The sequence below is a fragment of the Cavia porcellus genome, unplaced genomic scaffold (genome assembly GCF_034190915.1).
Source record: "Cavia porcellus strain 051 isolate PalLab524CR breed Dunkin Hartley unplaced genomic scaffold, mCavPor4.1 scaffold_23, whole genome shotgun sequence".
Classification (NCBI taxonomy): Eukaryota; Metazoa; Chordata; class Mammalia; order Rodentia; family Caviidae; genus Cavia; species Cavia porcellus.
This window is the reverse complement of record NW_026947506.1, coordinates 40666232-40679008: the sequence shown is the minus strand read 5'-3', so window position 1 is coordinate 40679008 and position 12777 is coordinate 40666232. Positions and strand designations below refer to the sequence as shown.

Here is a 12777-nt window from a genome sequence, read left to right as displayed (position 1 = left end):
TAATACATGATTATGAATCATGCTAATAAAATAACCACCTGGGAATATGCAATAGTACTAAAATGTAAGGAAAAACTAAGAGAAAGAGAAAGATTTCAAAAGGACACAGAAACTAGCTCAAAGGGGCTCCCAACTGCCAAATAAAGGACAATTTAAGCAACAAAGTACAATGATAAGTTATAATCCAGATGTAAAACAGATTATAATCCAGCGTGTAAAACAGGAAACCATTAAATAATGTGTGTATAACATAAACATCTCCATATGTATGTGTGTGTATACAGTCATACCTGACAACAATTTGGTCAGTGATGACCACATATAAGGCACTCTTAAGATTAGAGTGGGGCTGAAGGATTCCCACCACCTAGTGACACTGTGACACAACATATTATGTGCACATTTGTGATGAGCTGGGTGTAAATCGACTACATGTATGTTCCCAGGTACATCACATACAGTTATGTCAGCAGTATCACTTAATAAGCACCTCTATTAATGGTTAGGCATTTACTTTTCTAAGTTATTTTGTTACTTTTTTGGTAGAGATTTTCTTTATTGGTTATGCTCACTCTCTTTGTGGTTAGAGGCAGTAACCTTAATGTACAAATGACTTGCCATGAATTCTCACTTCTATTTGTTCTGTTCATGTTTAGATACAATTTGAAAGACAGTCCACACCTTGTACTTTTCAGTTATGCTAGAGTAAAATTTAATGGATAGTATGAGTTTCAAGGAAGTTTTTCAGATCCAAAGGGCATCTTAAGTAATCATAGGCATTAAGATAAAGCAAGCATATACACTTAACTACAGAGTGCACGTTTGTGCATAGGGAAGGGGAATAGGTGTTCCATAAAATTTTCATGAAAAAAAGATGATTAGCCCAAAAATGTGCTTTTAAGAAATTTATTTGGCAATTGGACAAATCGAAAGACCACCACAGAAAAGCACATATGAAAACTCCCACTTTTAAGGAAATATGTTAATTGAAGGTAAAATAACCTCAAAACTGGGCAAGGTATACATTTTAGAGCAGCCATAAGAACTTCCTGAAACTAGCTAGTCTTTTTTTTTGGCATGGGTTGATGGGTGGCAAATGGAGCCCCCATGAACAGCTGTAACACCTCAGTCTCCCTGGGGCTCAGTCTTTATTTCAAAAGGTGACTTCAGTGAGGATGGAAGGTGCATGACCTCTAGGGTGGATTTGTTGCTCATACAGCAAGAAAGACTCTGACAAACCCTGAGGATGCGTAGGCACACACATCATGGTGATGGGCAATTCTGGAGGACTAAAGATGATATTTGAGTTTTTGCCCCTAATAAAGAAGAAGAGTCATGTTACCCAGTTGACACTCAAGATCTAGTTGGCTCATCATTTCCATGAAATAAACTTCCTTCTAAGTAAGGAGATTTCATCATGAGACTTGAGATACACTGGTTTGGAAAGTTTCCTCAGTTTTTCCAGGATTCAAAGTCCCAGACCTCATAGTTGATGAGGCTTATAAGAGGCAGATGAATTGGTCTTGGGTCCAGAAGCTCATAATGCAGCCCTGTTTCATCTTGGCTGTGCATTCATCTCTACACAGCTCTGTGTCTGTGAGATTTTTGTTTTTCAGAAACAGCATGCTGGTTTCATTTAGCACGGACTGGTTTTTCTTTGATGGTGTTTTGCATCTGTCCTGATGTCCACCTGCTATTTCCTCATGAGTCTGAAAATGCTCTGGTAGAAGGCATGACCATCTCCTTCTGTGTTGCTGTGGCCATTCTCTGTCAGTCCTGCCTCTCCATCCAGCCTTGTCAGGCTCAGAAGAGGCGGCCCCTGAGTTTGCTGGGCCCCTGCTAGTTCATAGTGCACTCCTACTTATAAACAAAAGTTGACTATAAAAGAATGCCTTGCCATACCAACAGCCGGCCCATCCACCTTATCTCTTGATGGCATCAAGAGGTCGCGTCTAATTGTGTCACTGCACACTATGATGTCCCCACAATGAAACTGCCTAAGAATTCATTTCACAGATCATATCCCTGGCATAGATATATTCATGTTTCTCAGCAATTCTATCCCTGGGTATTTACACAAAAGCAATGAAGTCACAAAATGCTTTATTTGTACCCTCTGTATTCACAACCCGCTATGGTTTAGATCAAGAATGAATCCTCTCTACACCGCCCCCCAAAAGATGTCTCATATGCTCAGAGGATGGGTTTTTAGAAGGTGGCTGAATTATAGGGGTGCTACAGATGACTTGCTGTTAGGAGGTGGAGCCTGGTTAGAGGTGGTCATAGAGCATGACCTGGATGTGTTCAACTTTTTCTCTGGCTCCTCCTTTGCTCTGCTTCTTGGCCACCATAATGTTTTGGGGATGATTCAAAAAGAGCACACAACCTGGATCCCTTTCATGGGCAGGCAGCTTACACCTATAAGAGGCATTGTTTAGTCAATACGGGCGCTAGGGAATATTGCTGCTAAATTAGGCAGCTTTAAATTACATAGCCATATTGTATTACATAGTTTTAGAAATAAATCACTAAATATGATTGGGCACTTCATGCACCTATGAGAAGCTGATGTCTCCACTGACCTGACAGGAGGCAGGCAAGGCATGTGAGGCGATGATGCCTGCGATGGGCACTGGCTGTAAACACAGCTGAAGTTCCCTCACTCATTCGCAGTTCATATCCTGCTGTGTGACCCAGTTCCTAACAGGCCACAGACTAGCACTGGTCTGCAGCCCAGGGTCTGGGAACCCCTGCCCTAAACAACTCAGAGCCAACTCCCATCTCAGTTTCCTAGGAAGTCTCACGCATCCTTGGCTGCTCCCCGTGCATCCTCTTTCTTTCCCTACTCTTGGACCAGATCCTACTCATCCTCCTGCTGCCCAAATTCTAAGGGGCACACGTTCGTTCTCTGAGCTCCATCTCTGGCTTGACCTAAAGTAAGCCAACAGCATTTCCTCCAAAATTCTTCCTCTCTTCATCAACCTCATAATTCTTCAATAACTTCCAGGTGGTGTACTGGTTTCTGAGAAATGGCCTAATATCTAAAGACATGTAATATCTATTGTCAGCCTTTAAAGCGTCAGCGGAAATTGGAGAAGTCCTGTTTTAACAACCTCTTCCATATCCAGAGGTAGAGAGAACTATGAACAGGCATGAGTAAGACGGATGAAGAAAAACACCGAGGGGCATACCCTAGGCTATCATGAGCTGCTGTTAGGAATTTACTAGTCTCGTCACTGGAAAGAAAATTTCAAGTTGCAAAGAAGGAAGGGAAGAAGTCAAGCGTGTAGCATGAGGCAAAAAGAAAAAAAAAAAGTTAAAAAAATGATTTGTACCAAAAGAAAGAAGTGCCCAATCATATTTAGTAATTTATTTCTAAAACTACGTAATATAGTATGGCTATGTAATTTAAGGCTGGCCTAATTTAGCAGCAATATTCCCTAGCGCCCATATTGACTAAACAATGCCTCTTTGGTTTCTCCCAGATCATCTGAGTAACGGTGAACAGTGAAGCTTTTATAGGAGCCTGGAGACTACTTTCCTGGCTCCTTTTGCTTACTCTTCCCCCAGGGCAAGGCTGTGATAAAAGCGATCCCAGTGTGGGCAGTATCACCCCAGAGGGACAAATAAGACAGAGGCCTGGTACACTGCCTGGGTCACCAGCTACTTGGCCTTTCTGAGCAAGCACTCGGGTTATCAGGAAAAATAAGGAAAATTGGGGGCCGGTCACTGCGCCCCCTCCTGGAGCCTCAATTTCTGTATCTTTACCAAGAGAAGGGGCGAGTTTAAGAGTCTCAGGCCCAGAATCTCCAGCAGCTTGCGCCGTGGACTTTCCCCACAGCTCCAGCGTTCGCTCAGCAAGAGCCTCCTGCCCACTTCCCGCCCGCAGCTCCCGGAAGTGCCTTCTCCCGACATCCCCTGCGCGCCGCTTCCGGTCGCCATGGAAACGAAGGCATCAAGGAGTTTTACGCAGGGTAGACGCGCCGCCTCCCAGGGCGCGGGTGGACTGTACCGTGCTCTTGCGCGGCGACAGAGATGCTGAAGGCCAAGATCCTCTTCGTGGGGCCCTGCGAGGTGAGGCTGCGGGACAGACCAGCGGGGCATCCGGGCATCCCCCAAATCTGTGCTTGGTTCAGGCAGCTCCCCAGGAGGTGACAACCCGGTCCTAGAGCTGCCACTCTGGCGAGCTTAGCGGGAACCCCTTGATAATAACTACTGCCAGAGATAGAAGAGAACCTGGTGTTCACTTTTCTTTTCTTTCTTTCTTTCTTTCTTTCTTTCTTTCTTTTTTTTTGAGACAGGATTTCACTATGCAGTTCAGGCTGGCCTTGAACTCACTTTGCAGCCAGGCTGGCCTCGAACTCGCAGTGATCCTCCTGCCACAGCCTCCTGAGTGCTGGGATTACAGGCGTGCTCCACCACGCCTGGCTAGAACCTGGTGTTAAAATGCCTGAAGGCTCCACGATAGTAAATGGCATTTTGGAACTGGATCCTGGGTCTCCTAACTCAGTTTGCCTGCTCGATCTTCCCCAATGAATATGTCTTTGGGGCCAGAGAAACAGGAGGGAGAATGAGATTACTGATTTATATATGATTTGGAACGATTGACTATGTATGTGTGTGATGGTAGTACGCAGGCTTTCCATGTATAACGTGCACTTAACGCTGTACACAAATATAAAATTCAGAGAGACTGAAGCTAAATATTTTGGGGCCAAACACCGTTGAAGTGATACATGAGTATTCTCCAACTTCAGAATGCTTCAAAATCACCTGGAGGGGATGTTAAAATGTCCTACCCTAGAGTTTTTATTTCATAAGACCCAGGATGTACCTCTGAGTTGGATTTTGCTGATACAGGTCTAGAGCAGTGTTGGCAAACCTGTGGCACGCATGCCACAGCAGTCTATTTGTTATGAAAGCTCTAAAAGGTTTGCTGTCACTGGTCCAGAGTGACGCTAATGTTGCTGGTCCAGGGGCCACACATGGAGAACAATTATGGATTCATAGGTCAGTGTGTGGAAAGAGGTGTTTTATGTTGAGTTAGGGAAGATTTTCTTAACCATAACACAAAAGTGAAGATGCCTTAGAAGAAATAATAGTGGAGTTAAAGCCCAGAGAAGTATTTACAAATGTGTTACAAAGAAAGGATTCATAGGTAAACTATACAAGGAAGGTTTAAAACACAGTAATCAGAAACAGTTCAGTAGCAAATCAAGCAAGGGCTCCACACACAGTTAAAATTGGGAAATAAAATTGTCCAGTGACTACATAGGAGAGAACACAACCTCACAGTCACAGGGACAGTGATTAAAATAAAAAGATGATACTTGCCAAAAAAACTGGATGAGGAAAGTTTAAGATTGATAATATACAGTGTTAATATTGTAGGAAAATGCATGATCTGGGAGTCTGTTGCAGATTCTAAATTGATAATAACTTTGCTTTTTGTTTTGTTTGGTTTTGGTTTTGGTTTTTTGAGACAAGGATTTACTCTAGTCCATGCTGGCCTTGAACTCACGATAGCCCAGGATGGCCTCAAACTCATGGCAGTCCTGCTGCCTGAGCCTTCTGAGTGCTAGGATTACAGGCCTGTGCCACCAGACCCGGTGATATATTCCTGCTTACCTATTTTTAAAGACTGTGCCACAATTAAGTAAAATGAGGCAATTCTGTGCATGCTGATACAGCGAGCTCTCCAAGACAAAATATTAAAGTGTGCAGATTTATAAAAAAACAACTGTTGAAAAACTTTTTTTCCATTTATGAAAGCTCTCAAGTATGTAGAGGGAAAGAGAATGATGAGCTCCTGGTATGCATCATCCAGCATTTACTATAAAATATATTTCAGTTATCCCTCTGCCTCACTTTTTAATCTCACCATTTTCATTCCTCTTACATGGCTTCCAAAGCACATCATCTTTCCACTAATCTAAGTTGTTTAGAAACAGCACTTTTAGAATCTGTGTTTGACTTCGTTCCTGGAAATGTATTCAAACCCCAGAATCTGTTCCTATGATCTCAGACTATTTGCTTCATTTATTCAATCTAAAAAATAAACATGCATGATCTCGACAACATCATACTTAATTTGTACAGCTTCATCTTTATGGAAAATTACTAAAGTAGTATTGAGTCCCTGTCCCCACTTTTATTTTTCTGATTCTGTCAATTGACCTCTCAAAGTCTCCTAAACTCACTTTGACCAAGATCATTCTAGCCAAGCAGTTACTGCTCAGAATGAAGTATCTGAGGGCATGATTGTGTTTTATGTTTTGGGTTTTTTTAGTACTGGATATTGAACTCAGGGCCTTTGCAATGGACTATATCCTCAGATCCTCTATTATTATTATTACTACTATTTTGAGATGACATTTTACTAAATCGCTAAGTTGCCTGCGCTGGACTGGAATTTGGTATCCTCCTACCCCAGCCTCCCAGAGTGCTAGGACTATAGGCAAGTACCACCCCATCCAATTTGGGAGAAATTTTTATAAGCATCCAAACTGAAGAGATTGCCTTTCTTTGGAAATGACAAAACAAACAAACAACCCTGCTTTTATATTCAGACATAATAAATTCAATAAATGCAAATATATAGCAAAGATCTGAAAAACAGATAAGGAGGGAATGGGATGGATGAAGGGATGTTTGAATGGAGAGATGAGGAAGGCTGTTTTGTTGTTCTGTCGATATTTCACTGGGGATGGGTATTACTTTTGTATTACATAAAGAGAAGCAACTCTCTGGAACTGTGGCACAGCCAGTCAGGCATCCCCAGCCTGGGACTCAGCTCTGATTTCAGTCCCCTGTGTGATCTCAAAGAACGCCTTTTCCCTCTCTGAGCCTCAGTGGCTTCATAGCTGTAGCAGACTTGTTTCCTGAAGATAAAGAGAGAGACACGCAAGGAGACACGATATTTTTTCTGGTCTTGGGTTCTGTACTTGAGAGCCAGGCAGGAAATCAGTGTGGTTAGAACCACCTCGGTGACACAGCCCAGACTTTTATGCCTCCTGGTTCTCAGACCATGCTCGCTGTGCCCACCTCTGTAGAGCGAGCCAGCATGGTCTACAGCCTGGACTACACCACGCCACCTTCCAAGCCAGCAATAGAGAGGGATCTTTAGTGTTTATCTTTCTGCTCTTCAGCAAAGACTTTTATTCATTTTCATTTTCACAGAGTGGAAAAACTGTCCTGGCCAACTTTCTGACTGAATCTTCTGACATTACCGAATACAACCCAACCCAAGGAGTGAGGTTAGCCTGCCAACCTGTGCCTCAAAGAATCACTAACCACCCACCGCCTACTTTGTGGGGTTCTGGCATTCCTAAAGTGCTTCCTAAGAAGAGACTTTTCTGCTGCTCTTTTTATTCTTAGGATCCTGGAATTTGAGAACCCAAATGTTGCCAGCAGCAAGGGCGCAGGGTGTGAGTTTGAGCTCTGGGACTGTGGCGGCGATGCTAAGTATGCTTCCTTTAAAGATGTGCTTTGTCCAGGGATTGAAATATCAGGGCTGGAATGTAGCTCAGTGGTAGAGTACTTGCCTGGCATGCTTGGGGTCCTGGGTTCGATCCCTAGCACCACAAAAGAAATTCGAGTGAAATGAAATAAAATGCATAATTAGAATCCAGGATGACCTAACACCTGCTCCAACTGCTTTCCTGCTTTGCAGGTTTGAGTCCTGCTGGCCGGCCCTGATGAAGGATGCCCACGGAGTGGTCATCGTTTTCAATGCCGACATCCCAAGCCACCTGAAGGAAATCGAAATGTGGTATTCCTGCTTTGTTCAGCAGCAGTTCTTACAGGATTCTCAGTGCCTGCTGATCGCACATCACAAACCGGGCTCTGGAGGTGACATGGGAAGCCTGTCTTTGTGTAAGGAGACTTGGGTTTCCTCTCCTCTTCTTGTCTCAGCATCTAGAACATCGTGTATTACTCTGTGTCTCCAAGTCCATCAGCTTCATGCAGTCCCTGAGCACCTGCTGTGTGCGGGCATGTGTTAAAGAGCCATCCAGGCCTGCGTGAGGGCACTTAACAGCAGACAGACTCCAAGAGTGGGGAGTTCTGGTTTTATTGGTCCCAATGTGCACATGTTTTCCTGACAGGTCAAGAAAGCCTCCAAGCCTTACATGACACACATGACCAAGTGACAAAGTGATCCTGGAAAACAACTCTTAATATATTCAGAAACAAAGTAAGAATAGGAGAGAATCCCTTCCTGGATTAAGAACAAAGAGGAAGGGCTGGAACACTTACCTAGCATATATGGCCCCGAGTTCCATCCCAGCACCACAAACACAAACTGCAAGAGGACCTGCAGGTGGTTGGTCATTGGGAGCTAGAAAGGGCCCCTTGTGGAAAGATCACACCTAACTGACCTGATTCTCCTCCTCTCTTAAGTGCCACCATTGAACAAGCTGAAGCTGGTGCACTCGAATCTCGAGGATAAGCCTGAAGAGATCCGGATGGAATTCGTAAAATATTTGAAAAACATCATCAGTTCCATGTCTGAGAGCAGAGACAGGGAGGAGATGTCAATCATCACTTAACGGCCTTCCTCTGGGACGTCCACCTGCTGATGCAGTCAGCTGCTTCCGAGCACGGAACCAAGATTGTACCCAGCTACTTGTGTTTTCTTCTCCCCGTGGCTACAGAAGAAACTATCCTCTTCCCCCGGGAGGTAGCAGTCAGCCAGGAATTGACTTGTACTATCTTCTGTCCTTAGTTCAGCTGGGAAAATCAGTGGATTCTGAGTCTCTGGCCCCAGGCGTTTTCAAAGAGCTGGAAAATTGAGGAATCCCCTCCCTGTCACATATGTCAAATTATAAAAACTGTGGAATTGTAGCCATCATAGCCCAAAGATGCAACAGCAGTTTAAACCAGGTGTATTGTTTGGATGTGATTTTCATTCCTTGATTCAGTCAACCAGTTCTAACTAGTAGAGCATCCACTGTGATGCGTGAGGTACAGTTCCAGCTGTAGACCATATATGTGATGAAACCACAAAACCCTTCCCCCATACTGTCTTCATTGTGTTTTTCTAAATAATAGTGAGGTAGAGTCAGAAACTTAAGTACTATGTTTTAGGTGGGGAAAAAAAAAAGACCGAAGCTGGGGATTTAGCTCAGTGGCATAAGGCCTGACTGGCAGGTGTAAGTTCAACCCCCAGTACCAAAAAATAAAAGACTGAGCATGTTGTCTCGTACCTGTAATCCCAACACTGGGAAGCTGAGACAGGAAAATTGCAAGTTCGAGTCCAGCCTGAGCAACTCAGCAACCTAGCAAGACCCTGACTCATAAAATATTAAAAAGAAAGAAATTTTTAAAAAAAGAGCTGGGAATGTAGCTTAGGCCAAAGAGGCAGTGTTCAATTCCCAGCACAACAGCAGCAGAGTAGAGTCTTCATTTTCTGTAGCTGGTGTAAATCACGCAGCTCCCGTCCCCGAGTCATGAGGGATACTCACTATGCCCAGTGCAGCTGCAGTCAGGCCTCACGTATGGATTTTATGTTTGAGGACTGGCCTACTTGTTAAAATGTATTTGTCTTCCGCAGATCTGTACTTGTGGTGCTTTCTCAGTTCCTCGTAGACATGCACAGCATGGCCTAAAGTTTCAGTCCCTGAAACCTCTGTGCTCCCAGCTGAGGCCAGTGGAGGGCTGCTCTGCATTCTTGTTTTAGCTGTCACAAAGCAGTGGCCTACTTCGTGCCATTTCTCTGAGCATCTCATTTGTGACCTCACTGTGAAGTGGCCCAAGTACAGTGGTGAGGTGCTAGCTAGTGGGCTTGAGCCCAGGAGGGCCGCGTGGGGCTCCTCGAAGACAGGATATGCGTCCCATCGGCTTCCTCCCAGCAGGGGCTACAGTGCTGCTGGCCTTGAATACAGAGATTGTGACTCAACAGTTTATTTGAAATAAAACATCTTTGAAAAGAAACACATAAAACAAGTTACAGATCACGCAGTTGATGATCATATTCTATAGATTGGCAGGAATTTAGCCCTGTATTTCCTCTAAGAGCAATGCTTAGTATTACTAAGTCAGTATCCTTGGTGACTTTATAGAACATAACAGCTCTGAATAACAAGAATCAGCTTATTTCAAGGCTTCGCTCACAGTTCTGGAGGCCAGAAGTCCAAAATCAGTATGACGGGTCCAAATCAGATGCCACACTCCCTCTGGAGGTTCAGGAGAGCCTTCTCTGAACCCTCTCGCCCCTTCCAGCTTCTGGGGACTATTGTCATTCCTTGGTTTATGGCTGAATCACTGCAGCATCTTCAAGTTTCTTTGTGTTCTGTCCCCATATCGCCTTTTCCTGTCTGTGTCTGTTTCAAATCTCCCTCTGTCTACAGCACTTCTGTAACTGCCTTTAGGGTTTACACAGATAACCCAGGATACCCTCCCTGGCTACAGATTCCTAACAGTCCCATCTGCAAAGACCCTTTTTCCAAATAACACTGACAGGTTCTAGGGATTGGGTCATGATCTCTTTAGGGGCCATTGTTCACCTACCACAAATGCCATTCACTGAAGACTTAGTAGAAGAGAAAGGACAATTTTTGGGGAGATTACAAATGACTTGTTCCGGATGACCCAGGCAATTAGAGGAGAGGACAAGACTGGACCCCAAGCCTCTGCTCTTTCCAAAATCTAATTGGCAGTTCTCCCTGTAAGCATGGCTGAAAATGTCACCCATGTTATAACTGAGATTAAGAATATCCTGTCAAAGCCTGTTGTGTTCAAATGTGGGGCTTTTTGAGGGTGGCTATGGCTGACTTGCTGCTAGGAAGTGGATCCTGGACCACCAGGGGCATGGCCTGGAAAGATATATCCTCCAGACCCTCCCACCATGCTGTTTCTGCCTTGGACCCTGATAACTATGACCTGAAAACATGAGCCAAAATAAACCTTTCCTTCTTTAAGTGGTGTCAGGCATTGTATCTCACCAAGGAGAAACTAAGATGACTTCAGAGACTGACACTGGTAAAGTAACAATAACCAGAGGGCTAGAGTTTGCATCTTAAATATCTCCTACAGGCTCATATATTAAAAGCTTACACCCCATCTTGCTGCTGTTACAAGGTGTCAGGAACCTTGAAGATCTGAGTTCTCATTCGGAAGTTCTAGGTCACTGGGTATGTCTCCTAAGTGGACTGTGGGACACTGGTTTTGTTTCTCTTTTCCACTTCTCTACTGCCATGAGATGAGTAGGTCCACACCATTCTGTTCCTCCAGCCATAAGTGTACCTCACTAGAAGCCAGGCATGATGGCTCACGCCTATAATCCCAGCACTCGGGAGGCTGAGGTGGGAGGATCGTTGTGAGTTCGAGACCAGCCTGGGCTACAAAGTGAGCTCAAGGCCAACCTGAACTGCACAGTGAGACCCTGTCTCAAAAAGACACACACACCAAAAAAAAGTGTACCTCACCACAGACCTAAAGCCAGTGTGACCAACATTGGACTGAATCCTCTAAGACTCAGAGCCAGAAACAAAACTTCACAGGCTTTAAGTTGGCTACTTCAAGTATTTTGTTACCATAACAGAAAGCTAGACAACACACATTACAAGAAGAATAGGGCAAATAAGGACTACATTAAGTAGATTTGAATCAGATCAGGCTGACAATGCCTGGTGCGTGAGTTGCAGATACAACTGACATCATAGTTCTTTGAACCAAGTGACAAGTAGTGTTCCGAAGCTCTATCCATTATGAAAAAAATGACTTATTCTCATGCACTGTAACTTGAATGTTCCTTATCTCAAAATTGGTCATGCAAAGCTCATAGAGGTCATTATATTCTATGAAGAACACTGGGAGGCCCTTATATCTCTGAGAAGCTAAATCATGAAGAAGAGTGGCATTTACCTCGTTACTCAGGACATGTAGGGACTCGTTTAATAAGTAACACTTTTAAAGCCCATTGAGAAGGCAACCAGGCGTGTATCACTTCAGAAGATTACTCTGAGGTATGGCTCTTCTTGATGTCAGCCTTCCCTGCCTAATCACTGAGAGTTACATGAATGTTCTGATCTTGGCTTACAATTTCTCAACAAATGTATCCTTTCATTAGGAAGGGAAAAAGAAGATTTCGTGTTTTAAAAACCAAAACCAAAGAAATTAAATTAAGAGGGAGGAAATGGCTTTTAAATGTTAAGAACAGATTACATGTTTTTGATATGACTTTTATCTGAACTGCATTATCAGTTAAAGAAGTCTTTACATTGGTGATATGGGCCATTCTTCAGACAGAAGTTAAAAGCCAGTGGAAATGTTTTGGCTGCCAACTATTCCCACTTCAAAGGGAAAGTTCCTGGTGCTTTGAAGTGAGCAACACATCATTTATCTTCCTGCATTCTAATAGTTCATTCTTATCTAGGCCTTAGGATGGGCTTTATCCTGTCTCAAAGCTCAGTGTAGATTTACTCTTTGGATTAGGAACAGTTGTAGACGTTAGACATTCAAGGTGTTGTGTAAAATAAATATAACCCATTTCTTACATTTACAGTCCTAAAGTCTGTAATACCTATGCAGTGTTCTGTGATGATGTTCTGTGAATGCTGAGCCTCCTCCAAGTTAGGCAAGCATTCCACCACTGAGCTACACCCACATTTTTTTTTTCCTCAACACAAAGTCTAGCTAAATTGCACAGGCTAGCCTTGAACATGTAATCCTCCTACCTCAGCTTTCTAAATATCTGGGGTTATAGGTGTGCACCATCACTTCCAACTTTAAGAATACACATATCTCTTGCAAACAATGCATTGAGAATTTATCATT

General features: G+C 43.6%; 1 protein-coding gene and 1 pseudogene across 3 annotated transcripts; one reads left to right on the top strand and one right to left on the bottom strand.

Annotated features, from left to right (window-relative positions):
• Positions 1-1009: 1009 nt before the first annotated feature.
• Positions 1010-2391, bottom strand: LOC134472370 (LYR motif-containing protein 1-like; annotated as a pseudogene).
• Positions 2392-3897: 1506 nt separating this feature from the next.
• Positions 3898-10919, top strand: Ift22 (intraflagellar transport 22). 3 transcript variants are annotated; one of them, XM_003469883.5, is made up of 5 exons: positions 3898-4074; positions 7180-7256; positions 7378-7464; positions 7673-7875; positions 8401-10919. In XM_003469883.5, the coding sequence occupies exons 1-5, from the start codon at positions 4036-4038 to the stop codon at positions 8547-8549; spliced, it is 555 nt and encodes a 184-aa protein (XP_003469931.1). In that variant the 5' UTR covers positions 3898-4035; the 3' UTR covers positions 8550-10919. The 3 variants fall into 3 exon arrangements, with proteins under 3 accessions (XP_003469931.1, XP_005003738.1, XP_005003739.1); XM_005003682.4 differs by lacking the exon at positions 3898-4074 and having other exon boundaries at positions 7378-7427; XM_005003681.4 differs by lacking the exons at positions 7180-7256; positions 7378-7464 and having other exon boundaries at positions 3920-4074.
• The last annotated feature ends 1858 nt before the right edge of the window (positions 10920-12777 follow it).

What these genes read in the sequence shown, in the direction of transcription:
- Ift22 (XM_003469883.5), top strand. Translation starts at nt 4,036, where the DNA reads ATGCTGAAGGCCAAGATCCTCTTCGTGGGGCCCTGCGAG. An exon ending in AACCCAACCCAAGGAGTGAG is followed by an intron (nt 7,257 to 7,377) that starts GTTAGCCTGCCA and finishes TTTTATTCTTAG; the next exon opens with GATCCTGGAATTTGAGAACC. An exon ending in CATGGGAAGCCTGTCTTTGT is followed by an intron (nt 7,876 to 8,400) that starts GTAAGGAGACTT and finishes TCCTCTCTTAAG; the next exon opens with TGCCACCATTGAACAAGCTG.